The sequence below is a fragment of the Polyodon spathula genome, chromosome 25 (assembly GCF_017654505.1).
Source record: "Polyodon spathula isolate WHYD16114869_AA chromosome 25, ASM1765450v1, whole genome shotgun sequence".
In the NCBI taxonomy this organism is placed as follows: Eukaryota; Metazoa; Chordata; class Actinopteri; order Acipenseriformes; family Polyodontidae; genus Polyodon; species Polyodon spathula.
This window is the reverse complement of record NC_054558.1, coordinates 10,897,149-10,913,653: the sequence shown is the minus strand read 5'-3', so window position 1 is coordinate 10,913,653 and position 16,505 is coordinate 10,897,149. Positions and strand designations below refer to the sequence as shown.

At 38.8% G+C, this 16,505-nt stretch overlaps 1 protein-coding gene across 1 annotated transcript; it reads right to left on the bottom strand.

Moving 5' to 3' along the window:
- Nucleotides 1-4,531: 4,531 nt before the first annotated feature.
- On the bottom strand, nucleotides 4,532-14,359 carry LOC121299595 (lysine-specific demethylase 9-like). Its single transcript, XM_041227411.1, has 7 exons — nucleotides 13,412-14,359; nucleotides 12,060-12,715; nucleotides 9,428-9,565; nucleotides 8,893-9,035; nucleotides 8,049-8,216; nucleotides 7,700-7,808; nucleotides 4,532-5,553 (listed from the first exon to the last, which is right to left on the bottom strand). The coding sequence occupies exons 1-7, from the start codon at nucleotides 14,010-14,012 to the stop codon at nucleotides 5,026-5,028; spliced, it is 2,343 nt and encodes a 780-aa protein (XP_041083345.1). The 5' UTR covers nucleotides 14,013-14,359; the 3' UTR covers nucleotides 4,532-5,025.
- Between the last annotated feature and the right edge of the window lie 2,146 nt (nucleotides 14,360-16,505).

Below are 16,505 nucleotides of genomic sequence, written 5' to 3'. Positions count from 1 at the left end.
ACTAAAACCCACAAGTTCCCCTCACAGGAATTTGAATGATGTCCTTAGCATGTGCTATCTGAGCTCCCACTGGCAGCGATACATTCACTTTTCTGAGCCATGCAGCTGAAAATGCATGCAACATTTACTAAGCTTCACTATTAGCATGCAGTGTCAGTTGTCAGTAACTTGATTTGAATCTTTAGAGAAGGCGAGTGATACGTTCTGAACCGTGTGCCCAACCTAAAATCCCAAACTCGAGCACTGCTTGCTATAGGTTTGGTAACATTGACAGTTTGGTGTTCCTTGTGCAGTTAACAAATCCACATCCTACACTTTGGTGCTGACATAGAAGTGTACAGGAGACATTAAAACAGTTTTTTCTCTTTATTTATAAAAATACAGAAAAATGTTTATGCATTATACATCATATTATCATTATCAATTATTATTATTGTTTACAAAGAAACAGGTTTACAAGATAACACTTCAACACACATGTACAGTATCCTAATAAATCAACTGCAAAAGAGATATTTCACACAAAGGGTTAACTACATCATCTGCTGATAGCAACACATTGTGCTGTTATTAAAAAGAAAAAGACCCCCCCTCGGTGCTCAGACAGTAGTAACAGCCGCTATTGAAATGAGAGCTACACAATCCACACCCTGTCCCCAGGCAGACAAATACATTCAACACAACAAGAACAAGCGTCAGACTAGCTGCCAATTAATTTTATTCTTGTCTGGGACAGGTTGATTCCATGTTTTATTGTGAGGCTTAAATACTATTATATATCAAAATATCTATATCTATCTATAGAAATAGATCTATATATATATATATATATAAATCTACATCTATATCTATATATACACACGCATACAATAAGAGTGATTAGAAAATTAAGTTTACCACATCAATGACATGCTGCGTTGATATGGTAAACTTACTTTCTAATCACCCTGTATGTACGTGTGTGTGTGTGTGTGTGTGTGTGTGTGTGTGTGTGTGTGTGTGTGTGTGTGTCTATATATATACACACACATACACATACACATACACATTCTAATTTATGTAAATACAACACAAAGTGCATGTGCAAAGTACAGAAACGGCAATCACAATGGAGTAGCATTTTTTGATATCAATTTTACCACATATAATAGCACACAGTTACACTGAATTTCTGCATTAGCATTGTACTCAAACTGTCAGGTTTCTTTATTAACTAAATTAGGAACATGTATGTTAAAGTGTCATTAGGGGACATTTGTGTTTAATTGAATGATAATTTCTTTGTTTGTTCATCATATGCAACCTTTAAAAATTCAATCCGGCTTCCACCGTTTCACTAGTGAACAAAAGAAAAGAAATGCAAGGCTACACAAACTCAGAAATGTCATATATCTAACCTTTAAACTATGATCAGGAATCAAATAAGTGATTAAACATTAGATACTTTTAAATCTCTCTGTGCAACTTTAAGGCGTCAGCAATGTTGTTCCATAATTCTACCAGGCTGTACACTGATCTAAACTGCCATTGCACAAACAAAATGTGTGATTCAGAGAGCTCCAGAACACATAATAAACTGCTGATTTCACAGCCCTCAATAATCAGGAGTCTTGAACTAACTTACCTGACAAAGTAGGCAGTCTAGACTAGAGCTAATTAGGGTCTGTGAAAACAGGGACTACAGTTGTATTATTAAAAGTACTAGTTTACAATTTACTCTTTGTAAGATCTCTACAACAAAAAGCATTACTACACATTTTAGCACAAGTGGGTTTCTATTTTTTGTCTTCAACAATAACTTATCCATTTTGCAAACATACACCTAAAACAACAAACGCAAGCTGTGGGTCAACACAAGTTTACTGAAATAGGAAACTCGAGTAGATATTTCAAACACACAGTTTCATCACTTCAAATTAAACAAATACACATGTGAACATCAACCTACAAAATGTTTAAAGTACAGGAAGCTTCCATTAAAAACATGCTGCTCTTCACCTACTCCTATCAACATGTAGTCTTATTCTGCCACTAGAGGGCATTTTCTTATTTAACTTCAAACTCCAGTCTCGTTTCACAGAACTTGATTAGCACTTATTTGGACCATTTTACCTAAAATGACATTAAATTAAGGGTTCACGTGTTCACAGGCTCCGAGTAGCACTAATCTTGGACTTCCTAATATTATCTTAAATAAAGTTGTCCAAGACTAGTACTAATTGGGGTCTGTGAAACCACCCCCAAGTAGTCTAAGATTAGGGTTATAGGGGTAACGTGGGTTTGTGAAACCTGCCTTAGGGCTGGATTTACTAAGCTTTTGACCCAGTGTCAAATTTGTCCAAAAACTGTCTTTGTGGAATAAAAAGCTTCTAATTTTACTAGAAAGTATCTCATTTTTAAATAAAAGAAAAAAAGACCAAGCGGTTTTCAGAGGGTTTCTCTATAACTCCAAGCACAATGGGTCACAATACCTTATAAATGTGCAAAACCAACAACTTTCAATGCATGTTAAACCAGAGCAGTGTAAATGATTCACATGAAAAAAGCTTTATCATGAATTAAACACCCAAAACACAAACACAGATATCAAATCTAAAACTTTACAAACATTAAATGAAACAAATAAAAAGATTGCTGGGAAGCAGAATATACAGTGTGAGCCTTTTAAAGCTGGAAAGAAAAAAAAAAAAAAAAAACAAAGTTATTATTATTATTATTATATAAAAGGCAGAAAGGTCCAGGATGATCAGATGTCATTATTTACAGTTGCATGTAAGTGCTCTTCGTTCACCTTTGGCCGTTTACACTGATAATCATTTCTAATATTCAATCAGAAATGATAAAGCTGGAGGACCTCCTAAGCAAATGCCACCCCTTTGAATCCAGGGAAGTTTCACAATGTGAAAACACAAGTCATTCAATCAGGACATCATTTGTTCACAAAAAAATGCTGCCTGTATTCTAGGTATGTTATATACAGTATACCATATTTACATTGCATAGGGTACTGGTGAAGACAAGACTATAAATACTTATCTACAGTACTGTCAAAAAGTATTTGCCCCATCTGACTTTCTTCATTTTTTGTATATTTAACTCAATGTTATCAGCTCTTCAACCAAAATCTAATATTAGATAAAAGGGACCCTGAGTGGACAAATAACACAAATTTCTTATCCTTATTATGTTTATTTATTAAAGAAAGTTATGCAACACCCAATGCCCTTGTGTGAAAACGTAATCACCCCCTTAGGGACTCAATAATTGGTTAAGCCATCTTTAGCAGCAATAACTGCAACCAAACACTTCCTGTAGTCATTGATCAGTCTCTCAAAGCGCCGTGGAGGAATTTTGGCACTCTTTCATGTAGAACTGCTTCAACTCAGTGACATTTGTGGGTTTTCAAGCATAAACTGCTTGTTTCTGGTCCTGCCACAACATCTCAATGGGATTTAGGTCTGGACTTTGACTAGGCTATTCCAAAACTTTAAATTTCTTGTTTTCAACCATTCTGATGTAGACTTGTTTTTCTGCATGACCCAGCTGCGCTTCAGCTTCAGCTCACACAGATGGCCTGACATTCTCCTGTAGAATTCTCTCATACAGAGCAGAATTCATGGTTCCTTCAGTGACGGCAAGTCATCCAGGTCCTGATGCAGCAAAGCATCCCCAAATCATGACACTGCCACCACCATGCTTGACAGTTGGTATGAGGTTCTTACTGTGGAATGCAGTGTTTGGTTTTCGCCAGACATAACGGGGCCCATGTTGGCCAAAAAGTTCCACTTTTGACTCCTCTGTCCATAGAACATTGTTCCAGAACTCTCGAGGATCATCCAGGTGTTTTTTGGCAAACTTGAGACAAGCATTCATGTTCTTCTTAGTGACCAGTGGTTTCCGCCTTGCTACTCTGCTATGAAACCCATTTTTGCCCAGTGTCTTGCTGATGGTGGAGTCATGAACACTGACCTTAGCAGAGGCAAGAGAGGCCTGCAGATCCCTGGATTTTGTTCTAGGGTTCTTTGTGACTTCCTGGATGATTTTACGCCCTGCTCTTGGAGAGATTTTGGCAGGACGGCCACTCCTGGGAAGATTCACTACTGTCCCAAACTTTCTCCATTCGGACAATATGGCTCCGACTGTGGTTTAGTGGAACCCCCGAGCCTTAGAAATGGCTTTGTAACCCTTTCCAGACTGATTGGGGAGGTCTTCAAGAATTTCTTTTGATCGTGGCACAATGTGCCTCTAGAACCTGTGTGCTGACAATTTCACTCTGATGGTAAGGGCGAAAGTTAGTCCGATTTATATTGGGCAGGGTTACCCCAACAGGCCTGATTGTTAACCAAAGTATTCAAACAGCTGACCCTAATTATCCCTTTAATTGGGTTGAGTTAACTAGGGGGGCAATAACTTTTTCACACCTGAAGATTGCACGTTTGATTACCTTGCACACCAAACAAATGAAAGAAGCACCAAACTTTGGTGTCATTTTTTCTCTCAGTCTCCCTCTATATACTACTACAAACCACAAAAAGATCTGACCAAATTCAATGTGAAAAAAATGTAAAAAAATCAGACGGGGCAAATACTTTTTCACGGCACTGTACACCTTTCAGTACATGATCCTACTAATGTAAAACCAAAGTGTCTCTGACCCATGGCTTTAGCTTTCATTTTACTTGGTACTGCAAGTATACTGAAAACTCTTGATTAGACTTCATGCAATATGAAACCATCTATTCAAACATTCTCCCATGAAGTGGGTGCTACATTCTACAAAAGCTTGGTCAGGCTCGAGCCTTCAGTTTGAAAATAGAGCACTATTAGACATACTACAGCACCTTTCATTTCTGCATGGAAGTTTGAGCCGAGTTCTCTATATATCTGTATAAAAAGGGCCATGTGCTTATGAAATCTCATCACTCTGCAGAACCCCTAGCAATTATTTACTTTTAAATACGCCCGCCCCCCAATAAAACTTCACATAAACAATATACTGTACAATAATATACAATATCAAGCAAGCTACTGTGCACAGTGTTGGAGGCAGGCTGTAAGGTGTCGTGGAGAGCCTAGGTCATGGGAAGGCACTGTCGGTGACAAAGTTTCAGGCTGCAATACCACAGGAGGAGCTGCTGCTGTTTTGGGGGCCATTACTGGTTGATTGTATGCCTTCCCTGTTGCTGTGGAGTGCTGTTGGGTTAGTGGTTTCTGTACCCGTGGCTTTGGAACAGAAAAAAGGTATTTTACGTCCACAGCTTCAGGTTCTGGTTTTGACGCCGGGCACGACACTTTGGTCTCGGTTTCTTTAGGCTCACTGCATCCTGTGCAGCTGTTTTTACATTCCGTGCTGGAGGAGCTCTCGCTCTCAGGGTGATATTGCTTGAGTCGTATGTGCCATGCCAGGCTGCACACAGCAGACACAGTTTTGAACTGGTGGATGACGTTTCGGGGGATGAAGTAAATGTCGTCATCATACAACTGGATCCTAGAGTAGCGGATGCCTTCCCTTCTCAACTGGTTTAGTTTTGCATCATCCACCCACTGAACACACTAGGAAGATGAGAAAATTAAATTTGCATTACAGAAATATCTTGTGGTAAGTAAATAATATAATTTAGTTCAAATATTGTCAACAATAACTACTAAAATTAAACGTTATTGTTTCAATTATAAGTATATCCTTTTTGTGACTTTATCCATAACTTAAAAACAGAAAGATAAGATGGAAGGCAAAGTTTGCAGAAACCACAAAAAAGTGCAAAAATTGAGTCATGACTCGGGATACACAGAATCTAAGTTTTTGCGATTCGGCCTAATACCGAATCCACCTCAAAAGATTTGGCCCAATAGCGAATCTACAAAAACTGTCAAGAAAACTAAAGGAAACTGCTGAATGAAAAACTGACTGGCAGCTACTAACAACGGACGCGCACAATCTATAGTTTTGAGCCTTTTAGTTATTTTTATTAAAGTGGAAATATATCACGGAATAAGATTTCGGTTTGAAACGTACACAATTTACCGCTAGGCCCCTCCCCGCACAATAGAACCGTCAAAATACAGAACCGTTTACTTCACCTTTATAAGGAGAGCTGCATCTTTGCCGTAACCCACATTATTTTCTTTAATGACGTTTTAACCTGTGTTGCCTGATCTGAGAGTAGGGTTCCGAACAGGCTCCAGAATCTCTGGACACTTTAATGAAAGTCAGGTTTTGTAACTCACCTCTCTAAACTGCAACGCATTCAGTAAAGTGAGTGTGAATTGTGCGAACTGTCGCTAAATTAACTTAATTGTGTTACGTGGTTATTACCAAAGGCACACACCTGTGAGGACCGTTTCCATCAATCAGACCTATATAGCTTTCTGAGTCTCTGACTGGGCGGGACTGTGTAAAGCAAAAAATATTAAGCAAATAGAAACTTTATCTGCTGTCACAAGTTTAAATGAAAGAGTGCAGATGAGTGCAAAGTTATCTATAATAATGGTGTTGCACTATTTCAAACAATTCACAATTAATCGTTGTTACGAGGCTCTCCATATAGAATTGTCACCACAAACAATTAAATACATTTACTGAACTGATCAAGCAATTCTCACTCCCTTTACATGTTCAATACATTGCGGTTTAGAGAGGTGAGTTAAAAAACCTGACCTGAGGTTCTGGAGCCTATTGACAACCCTATCTGAGAGCTGTGAGGAAATAATTACAGTGATGGGTGACCTGAATCTCCCTGCAATATAAAACACATGTTGATTTAAATGGACCATGTGTGTAACACATAAAATAGGGTTTGAAATAGTTTAAAACATATTTTAATAAAACATAGCAGTTCCCAAATAAATCAACTTGTATTGGCACATTACAATAACGTAATTTAATTTACTAAAGCATTTGTATTTATATTATATATATATATATACATATATATACATAGATATATATATATATATATATATATTATATATATATATATATTATATATATATATATAATATATATATATATTCATATATATATATTTATATATATATATATTTATATGATATATATATATATATATATCTATATATATATATATATATATATATATATATATATAAATATACGTGGCTGATAATATTTATATATATATATATTCGGTGCAGATATATACCGACTATTATTATTTTTTTAATCTCAGTATAACCTCTAGAACATGTCTGACAGACAAAGAACAAAGCACAAAAGTCTACAACAGTTTGCCGTTACTATATATTACAGGTTTACTGCATAACTTCACTCCATACTGTGCTGTTGCATCCGGTGGTATGTTTGCATTCAGCAGCTGCGTGACTGTTTAGTGTGTGTCCCAACAGTAATTTAGAGAGTTGAGAGCTCAACAGTTCATTAAACGTGTTCCTGTTATTAAATACAACAGTTCAGTACAAAGTTAAATACTAGATTAGTCTCTTATTTAAATAAGAACTGCACATACTGGATGGCTGTATTAAAATGAATGTGCGTCTGGGCAGATATAGGAACTATATCTATATAGGAACTCTGCTCAAAAAGTAGGTATTCGGGCCGAATCTGAAACTGAATCCAGGATTCGGTGGATCCCTAGTCATGACAGATCAAATTGTTTACCTCATTACTCAAGCATGCAACTAAAAGCTCCTTTCTCCCTACATGTTTGCCTCCTTTCTTAAATACCTGGGACACAGGTGGTTCGTACAAGTCTAGTTGTAATCTCTGTACGACATCAGTAAAATCTTCTGCATGGAAACAAACCACATCTTTGGTTATCCGAGGTCGGTCACTCCTGAAACAAACCAGTACAGTTTTAATCAGTGCAGTGCATTTCGCTGTCCAGTTGTTGTTGTGGCAATCAGGCCATCACTGCAGGAGCTGTACCGCAGCCACAGGGCCGGCATGTCTAATCAACAGCGGCTTTACCAGCATAGCTTTCTAATGAAGCACGCTGAATCAGATACCCAAAACCTCTTCCTCAAACGGGTTCTGTATACAGCTATCCATACAGTGCTTTCCCTCCTTCACCTACCATTCTCCACACTGCACAGCCTTCAGGACTCCCACCGCAGCTGTGCTCTGCCAGTCAAACCCTTGTCCCACATGATCTGCATGGGCCCGAGTCCGGTCTTCAAACAGGACCTCACGGGGCTCGCTGGCTCGAGGTAAGTAATGCAGGTTCTTTATTTCATTCATCGACCTGCTTGGCAAAACAAAACAAGAGCAGTCTTCAGAAGACTAGATGAGAAGGGGGTGTCCAATCACTGTCCTGCAGGGCCATCCCAGTCCAGGGTTAACAGGTACAACGGAATAAGGAACTGTTTCAGGGTCTGGATGGAGGTTTATTTATTTATTTGTTTTTTAAAAATGTTTTAATGTAAAATATTCTTGTAATGTACACATTTAAAGTAACAGATTATAAATAACACAAATAAGTTAATACCTGTATAGATGCATTGCTATATCTTATACATATATAATAACATTCACACATGAATTATCCATATCCATATTTCACCTTTTACTTAATTAATTGTTTCCAGATTTTAATATAATTGAGGGCACCCCCCCCCCCCCCCCCCAATATTAAAGTATTTGATCTTTTTACTATTAAAAATGCATATGATATTATAATATGTAATGGCTGTTATGGGAAAGGGGTTCCATTAATATACATTCCTAATAAACAATACTCAGGCATTACATTGTAACAACTGTTTCAATGAACCTGCTCACAACATGGTGGGAAGAAAGCGCCGGACTGGAAAGGACAACTTAGCCCAGCCCTGCTATAGAGACCAACCATGGCAACTTGATCCAATTACTCACAGATCAAAGACACAGTATATAATGAAGTGAGTGAGGGAGTCTCATACCGTCGTCGTTTAAAGGGGGACTTTGGCATGTCTGCTGTTGGGATCATCTGTTCCCCTGGCCTCACCCACATAATGGGTCCATCGTCACTCTGAGACCTGCACTGCAGCTGAAGGCTGGACAGACTACCCCATGGTAGCGTCCTCTGAAATGAGGAAATAAGTTCAAAACTGAAAAGCCTTATCACATGATCTTCCAAACTACAGAGGACAATGCCTCTTCACATTTAGTTTCGTTCAAGCAAGAAAAACCGATCAAACATCAATAGCCCTAAAGTGTTTCCTGATTTATGATGCAAACTCCACACACCTCTTTAGGAGTCTCTAACTCATCAGCACTAGCAGAGCACAGTCTATTTATTTATTTATTTATTTATTTAACCAGGAACAAACCCTTGAGATATACATCTAATTTTCACAACCATTAGGACTTTAAATAATGGTTTGAATACTTAAACAAAAAAGTACAGTCTTTATTTTTCATAACAAGAATGGGATTTCATTATAAGCTATCTAAAATCCACACTGAATGTTTTACCTTCAAAAAGGGGGATTCTTCCAGCATATCAAGAAACTCTGGAAAGTAATCCCCGACCTCTTCATCCACTGCTCCGACGAGGCTGATCTGCCTCATGGCACCAGCCCGGTACGTCCCCGAGCAGTACGTGCGATTAACCTGCAGCACCACAACAGAAACACAACAAACTCAAAACAACACACAAAAAAGCAGCTTGGTACAGCCTGTGCAGTGTCTGAAAGAGCAAACCAGGTCAATGGTGCAGTGGGTTCTGACTGGTCACTGCCCAAACTCGAATCATCCATGAAATACATGCAGCCATTTTCAAAGAGTCATCATTAGCTTCCCAAAGAATTCAAAGAAGCTTTCACAATTTCTGCATTTATAACAAACTGTACCAGCTTGGACAAATCAGAAATGCAAGCAGTACCACAGTTCACAAATTGGGAACAACTGGTGTGTGTGAGTAATCTCCATATGCGTATGCTATGTTGGTATTGTGCATATCATTCTGACTGTTGTGTTTGCAATGCAGTCATACTGTCGTGGTTGCTGGGTTACATGTTGCCTGATGCTGTGGAGTTTTGTGTTGTGTTGTGCTTGCTGTTGCCAGGATGCGTGATGCTGTGAGTGAGTGGTGGTGTGTGTATGACAGAGTCACCATCTTAAATATTATACAGTGCGCAGCACAATAAACAAGCTCTGTGGTTAATCTACAACAAAACTTTTTCGTGTCAGTTTTGTACGATACAACGGCGTAATTTGTAAACGCATATTTATTTGATGTTTTACTTTTTCCTCAAATTGAGGATGGTAAATTTGTGCTGCGTCTTAAATTCGAAGGTGTCTTACATTTGAAAGAATATGGCAGTTAAATGAATGGAAGACTGTACTGTGTGTGTAAATTGCTGACAGGCTATTAAAAGATGACAACTGCGCCTTCCACTAGTCACTAAAGTCTTTGACTTGACAGGGAAAAAAGTATTTGAAAAAAACTGCTTCTCTTAGCAAATGGCTCTATCAGCTTTGCATACTGCTTATTACCTTGCCAAGAACAGGCCGAATTCAGACTTTGGGGATCTAATTGTGTTCCAGTGAAGTCTGGTAAGAACCATTCAATTCATGTATACAAGTACAACCTCACTTAACAGCCTCATCGGAGGTTACCGTGAAATTAAAAAGCCAGATTATTAGCCCTGACTTGCTTTCATGATTTCACAGATCTCCAATAAAGTCAACATTATTTGCAGTCCTGTTAATTATTACCAGTACCTCACTAGTGTCACTTAGCTTTCCCTGCATAACTAACACAACCCTCATTGTAAGCATAGTACTGATGTGAACAGTTGACTGCGAGAGTGGTTTCAGCCGCTACAATGCAATAAAACCAGATCTAACAAATCAGCTTAAAGTGACACGTGTAAACCCGCTAATGCACATGTCTGTAGACACGCCCAATCTTGAGAACATTTCTGAATTTGCCTTTGAGAAGGCTTACCAATATTGGTGCAGAGACAAAAAGTGCAGGGTTATGGTTTGAATGGATCGCAGAGCTGTTGAAAATCCTCTTCAGTGTTGGAAAGGTGAAACAACTATATTGTGCCAGACACTACATGTGTACTGCTCAAAACAAATAATTTGAAAATGTAATTTTATCAATTGAAAATTCTCATTTCTAGATTTTTTTTTTTTTTTTTTTTTTTAAGAAATTAGTATTTTGTCAGAAAATAAGTACATGTATGACCACATTAGAAAGGACTGCTACTCTACACCACACACGTATTTTTTAAATAAGATTTTAGTTACTGCCTTGTAACTATTGTAATATATTGCACTATACTTTTTATTTAGAGACCCTGAAATGAACAGGATTTACTTGTTTATATGAAAAGCACTTGGCAGGCTATAAAAATGATACTGGAATCTTGCTGTTTAGTGCAATGTTATGGGTTTTATTGCCATATTATATTGCAAAACAACTGCAAAATAAACAAGGAAGCAAAATCCATTCTGCTATGAGTAATGTATTGCACAACAGTGTACATACAATATATCTGTCTATCTATCTATATTATAGTAACTGAAGGTACAGGTGGAATACAAACAGGATGCATATCACCCCTTGAGGACTGAGGAGTGTTGTACCAGCAGTGACTACTGAATTTCTCTAGTGACTAAAGTTTATTGAAAGGATGAGTCACTAGTGACTGCAAAACAGAAAAGCCAGGGAAACCCTGCCCTCGAGAAATGAATTCAGCTGGTTTGCTACTACCTTATCTAGAACCTTAACTAGAAATGGCACACCTGAAATAGGTCTGTAATTGTTTAAAGCAGCAGTGTCTAGGTTTGGTCGAGGTTTAATCACGGCCATTTTTAAGGCAGAGGGAACTACTCCTGATGACAGTGAACTGTTTATCGTGTCCAAGATAACTTCACTAAAATCACTGAAAAATACTTTTAGAATGTTGGTTGGAATTGGATCCAGCAAGCAAGTGGACCAATGATTTTGCATGACCAATTTATTGAGATGTACTTGTACTGTAATCTGAGAAAGATGCCATAGTAGAACTAATCCGATTACACTGCACATTCAAAGGAGAGCCATGAGCAAAAAAAGAAAGCAAGGGCCACAAGGGAAAGAACACCACCTTACCTGAGAATGAAAATTTGTGATACTGGTGGTTTCAATGTCCTTCTTGCCAAGGATCTCCATTTTGACGGGAGTGCTGGGGAAGTTGAAAGCGAAGTAATCCAGGAAGTCTGGCAGGAAGGCAGCGGCCCCGTGCACTATGGCCAGGGCGTACTTGGCTGCACTCTTCCGGCTTTCACTGAACGTCAGTCTCAAGAACTCCTCTGCGAAGCTCTCCATCTCCACAGGAGACAGGAATGAGAGTTCGTCCATGTAAGCATGGAGCACAGACGCCCCTCCGTTGGGCTGGTGCTCCTCGTGTATGAAGCGCCCGTACTTTGTGCCCGTCTGTAAGCAGGTGCTGCGGATGGAATGGTCGTGGTGGGACAGGTAGGGTATCTGCACCCCGCTGGGCGTCAGGAACCCGGCTGTGCCCACGGTGGACTGGCAGAGCCGCTCTTTTTTAAGGTACTTGAGTGCAGAATCGTCAGCTAGCCCCTCCTGCAGCGGATCAGGGGCCAGGCAGGCGAGGCCAGCGCACACCGTCTGCACCTCCTTGTTGTACATCTTGACCCGCTTGCCTCGCTCGTCCTCTCTGTGTTTTTTCTTCTTTTTCTTCTTCATCTTCTTTATCAGGTACTCGTTATCTGCTTGCGTTTTGCTGTTTTCATCCAGAGGCTCTAGATAAAATGAAAAGGCAGTACCGTGAGGAAAAAACAACCTTAAGCCACATAATATTCCTAACAAATACAAATCATCTCTCTTGTTTTCAAAGTTGGTATTATATGTTAAAGCAGCAAAGACAACTTGAATATTTTTTTTTTTCAGAAGTTCACAAGTAACAAACTTCCAATACAATATAATGAATGCTTTGAATCAAAACAATACCTATTTTTGATTATGTTTTTTCTTCAAAGCACCAAGCAGCCCTGATATCAGTGGAAACAGTGAGAATAAGAAGTGACCTGTTAAAATCCAATGTTCACTTTTGAAAGTGTAGTGACAGTTGAAGAAAAAACACACACAACAACTTCTTCTTAGGAAATGAAACATTTTGTTCTTTATGGGAATTCGTCACACTGCGATGTACTGTACAAGCAGATTGAGTAACCCATGAAAATGCAACACAAGCAACACTACAAAGGAGCAGCTGACAGCAAAACGCTCTACTGCCTACCCAGAAAACAAAACAGAGCATGGCTACCAACACACTCAAATTATAGGTTTTTTTTTTCTTTTATGGAATGTATTTTGTCTTTTAAATGTTGTAAACCGATTAATATTTTACTAGCTGCTTTAAATTGGCTAGATGTCGGGAATCGACACACAGGCTAAAAGGAAACGTTGTATTTAGGAACCCCTCTACAGTCCCTTACCTTTCTTTATTTTGTTCACGGCATCCTTCGCGTTAACCTCGCTGTTCTCTTTTTTCACTTTGTACTTCTCTTTCTCCCGGTTGTGAGCATGCTTCTCTTTGCCGTGGACTGGCTTCACTTTGGGCAGTTTGAGTGGAGAGAAGGTAAACAGGGCCGGGGCTGCTGGAGGGAGCGCTTTCTGCGGCTTGGGCTGATGCTGTAAGTGCGTTTGAGTTTGGGTCTGTGTCTGTACCACCGCTACCTGGGCCACCTTCCTCGGGGAGCCCTGCAGGAGAGTCTCTTTCTTGCTGTTGCTATGGCAGTGCTCAGTCTGCGAGTAGTCGCGATGGTGGTGTTGCTGCTGACTGTGTTGTTGTTGTTGTTGTTGTAAGTGATGATGATGTCGATGGTGGTGGTGTAGCTTCACTTTTTTTATTTCTTTCTCCGTTTTCTCCCGCACCCCGTTCGGAGAACACGACCTTTTTTTCTTTTTCTTCTTCTCTTTGTTAAATTTATCCAGGCTGCCTCTTGCCTTTTCTTCCAGTTGCTTTACACGGACCACACCGTCATGAGCCGCCATTTTGAAAATACATTTAAAGAGCACGAAACGCAGAAGGCGCATGTCAAGAATGCTGGTGGTCTTGGGAGTTGTAGTTCGCAGGCATGGTCACTAAGCGGATTGTAGTTCAAAGCCTTACATCGTTATAACTGCGCCTGCGGTATGTAGAACGCATCATGGGATTGTAGTTTTTACGTATTGGTGATGTACTCTGGGCAATATTGTATAATAAGGTGAAGCCGAGGTGAAACACTCACAAATGCACGCAGTTTGTTAAGTCTCTGACATACGAACTTGGGGGAGAGGGGGGGGCTATGTAAATGAGCTACAGTACAAACACATTGCAGTTACTAAGTACCGGTATTTACAATCGATGTAACGATACTGTTCCTTTCTATTTAAACCTTCAGCAGTCTTTAACTTTATTTTTCTATTTATTCTTATTATTATTATTATTATTATTATTATTATTATTATTATTATTATTATTATTATTATTATTTTTGTACGCCGTTCACCCGAACCGCGATGCAGGCACGCGTGTCGGGTGCTACAGTGACGCTCCTGTTGCTATGCTGCTCTCCATATACTGTACGTAAATATTCCCACTTGTAGCAATTGCCATGGAAATACATTGCTACAGTCCTCGTGAAAACATATGTTAATAATAATTTACAGTAAAGTTGTACAGTATTTTGTATTGTTTACACTACAGAACAGCCTGAGGCTGAAGGTGCTGAAAATATCAGCTCCGGACAGTTCCGGTTGAATTTATGCCTGACACGTACTGTCACCTTTGTTGTCTTGTCATGTTTTGAATTTGTGCATATTGCTCGGCGGGGGGCCCTTGCAATTGCCCCCCCCTTATGGAGTATATTCCATGCCAAAATTAAGAATAAATAAATACATACATGTAGAAATAAATACATAAATGTAGAAATAAATAAATGTTGAAATAAGTAAATACATAAATGGATGTTTATTTATTTCCATTTGTATTTATTTCTATATTTATTTATTTCACTTTTGCCACATTTCACTCTGTCCATTTACATTTCGTCTACAGCATTTCCTTTTCCTTTTTCGCCCACTGTCTATCAAATTCGAACAAGATGACTAAAGTTTAGTTGCAGTTTATCAGAGACCGTCTATGTCACTACTCAATTTGAAATAATTTGCAGCAAAAATGAAGTGACACTTGTGAATAAAATCGATGCAAACTCTGTGTGTCAGAACTATGATATATATTTTTTACAGTGTAAAATCATTACACTCAACACTTTATAATAAAATGCACATAATATGAATGACCTACAATGTAGTTTTAGAAGAAATAAAATTAGGTAAGTGGTGGAGCGACCTGCCCACGGATATCAGGACTCTCAGTCCCAGACCACCTTCCAGCGCCTCCTCAAGACACACCTGTTCAGACAGCACCTGTAAACCCCTCAACTCTCCACTATACTGGACTATATCCGTTCACACTTACTGAGCCGGCCGTGGGCTGTCTCTGGGCCGCCTCAGATTTCTGTTCACAGTTGAGGTTTTAGGGGGCCTAAGTGCATTCACATATGTGGCCGAAAAGGAAGCCTAAATTGAGGCGAAGTGCTCGTCTGGAATGTAAACAACGACGTAAACGGAGCATTCCCGGAAGTCAACATAAGAGATTGAGCTGGGAAATTTGCAAACGTAAAAATGGCAATCTTAATTTTTGCAACACTGTTGGTACTGTATTTATTGCATAAGATAAGATAAAGGCATGTGTTGACGTGAAGCAATCGTGTTGGATCATGCCTAAATGCAGCAAACAAGGATGTGTACATTAGTCACAATACAGATTATTATATTAATGGTGATTGAATATGCATTATTATACCATATGCCTTATTTATCAATATTGAGATTTACAATCTGAAATGTGTGTGTGTAACATATATTGTAGTGATCTCTACACGCCACATACAGGCGGAGTGGGGGAGGGGGGGGGGACACGAACCCGGGACCTCTCTCACTAAAGTATAACGCTAATACCGCTGTACAAACCGCAAGTGTAAACAGGTCTATGGCACCCAATTGTACCAATTGTACTTGCTCTTACTTATAATTTACTGTATTCTTTATGATGCTCTTACTTGAATTTGATCTTCTTGTACTTTTATAACTGCTCTTATTTGTATTATGATATTCTGCAATGTGATATTTTATACTGTGATAACTTGTAATGTGATATTTTATAATGCGATACTTTGTACTGTGATATTTTGTAACAACTGTAATGCATTTAGATTGAAACCCCCTCCCTCCCCCAATGTTGCTCTTACATGATATACAAAGAACATATGTGTGTGCTTTAGGAAGACATACATTAGGAAGTGTGACATCAACAGAACAGGAGGAGGAGGAGCAGGAAGAGGAAATTTGTACTGTAGCTTTACATAAGTCTGAACATACATTTCCATTTGAGGGAATTTAGACTTTTAAAATAAAGAACTTCTCACTTTAATCACTTTTAGTACCGTGACTATTTAAACATATAGAATCACAGTGTGTGTGTGT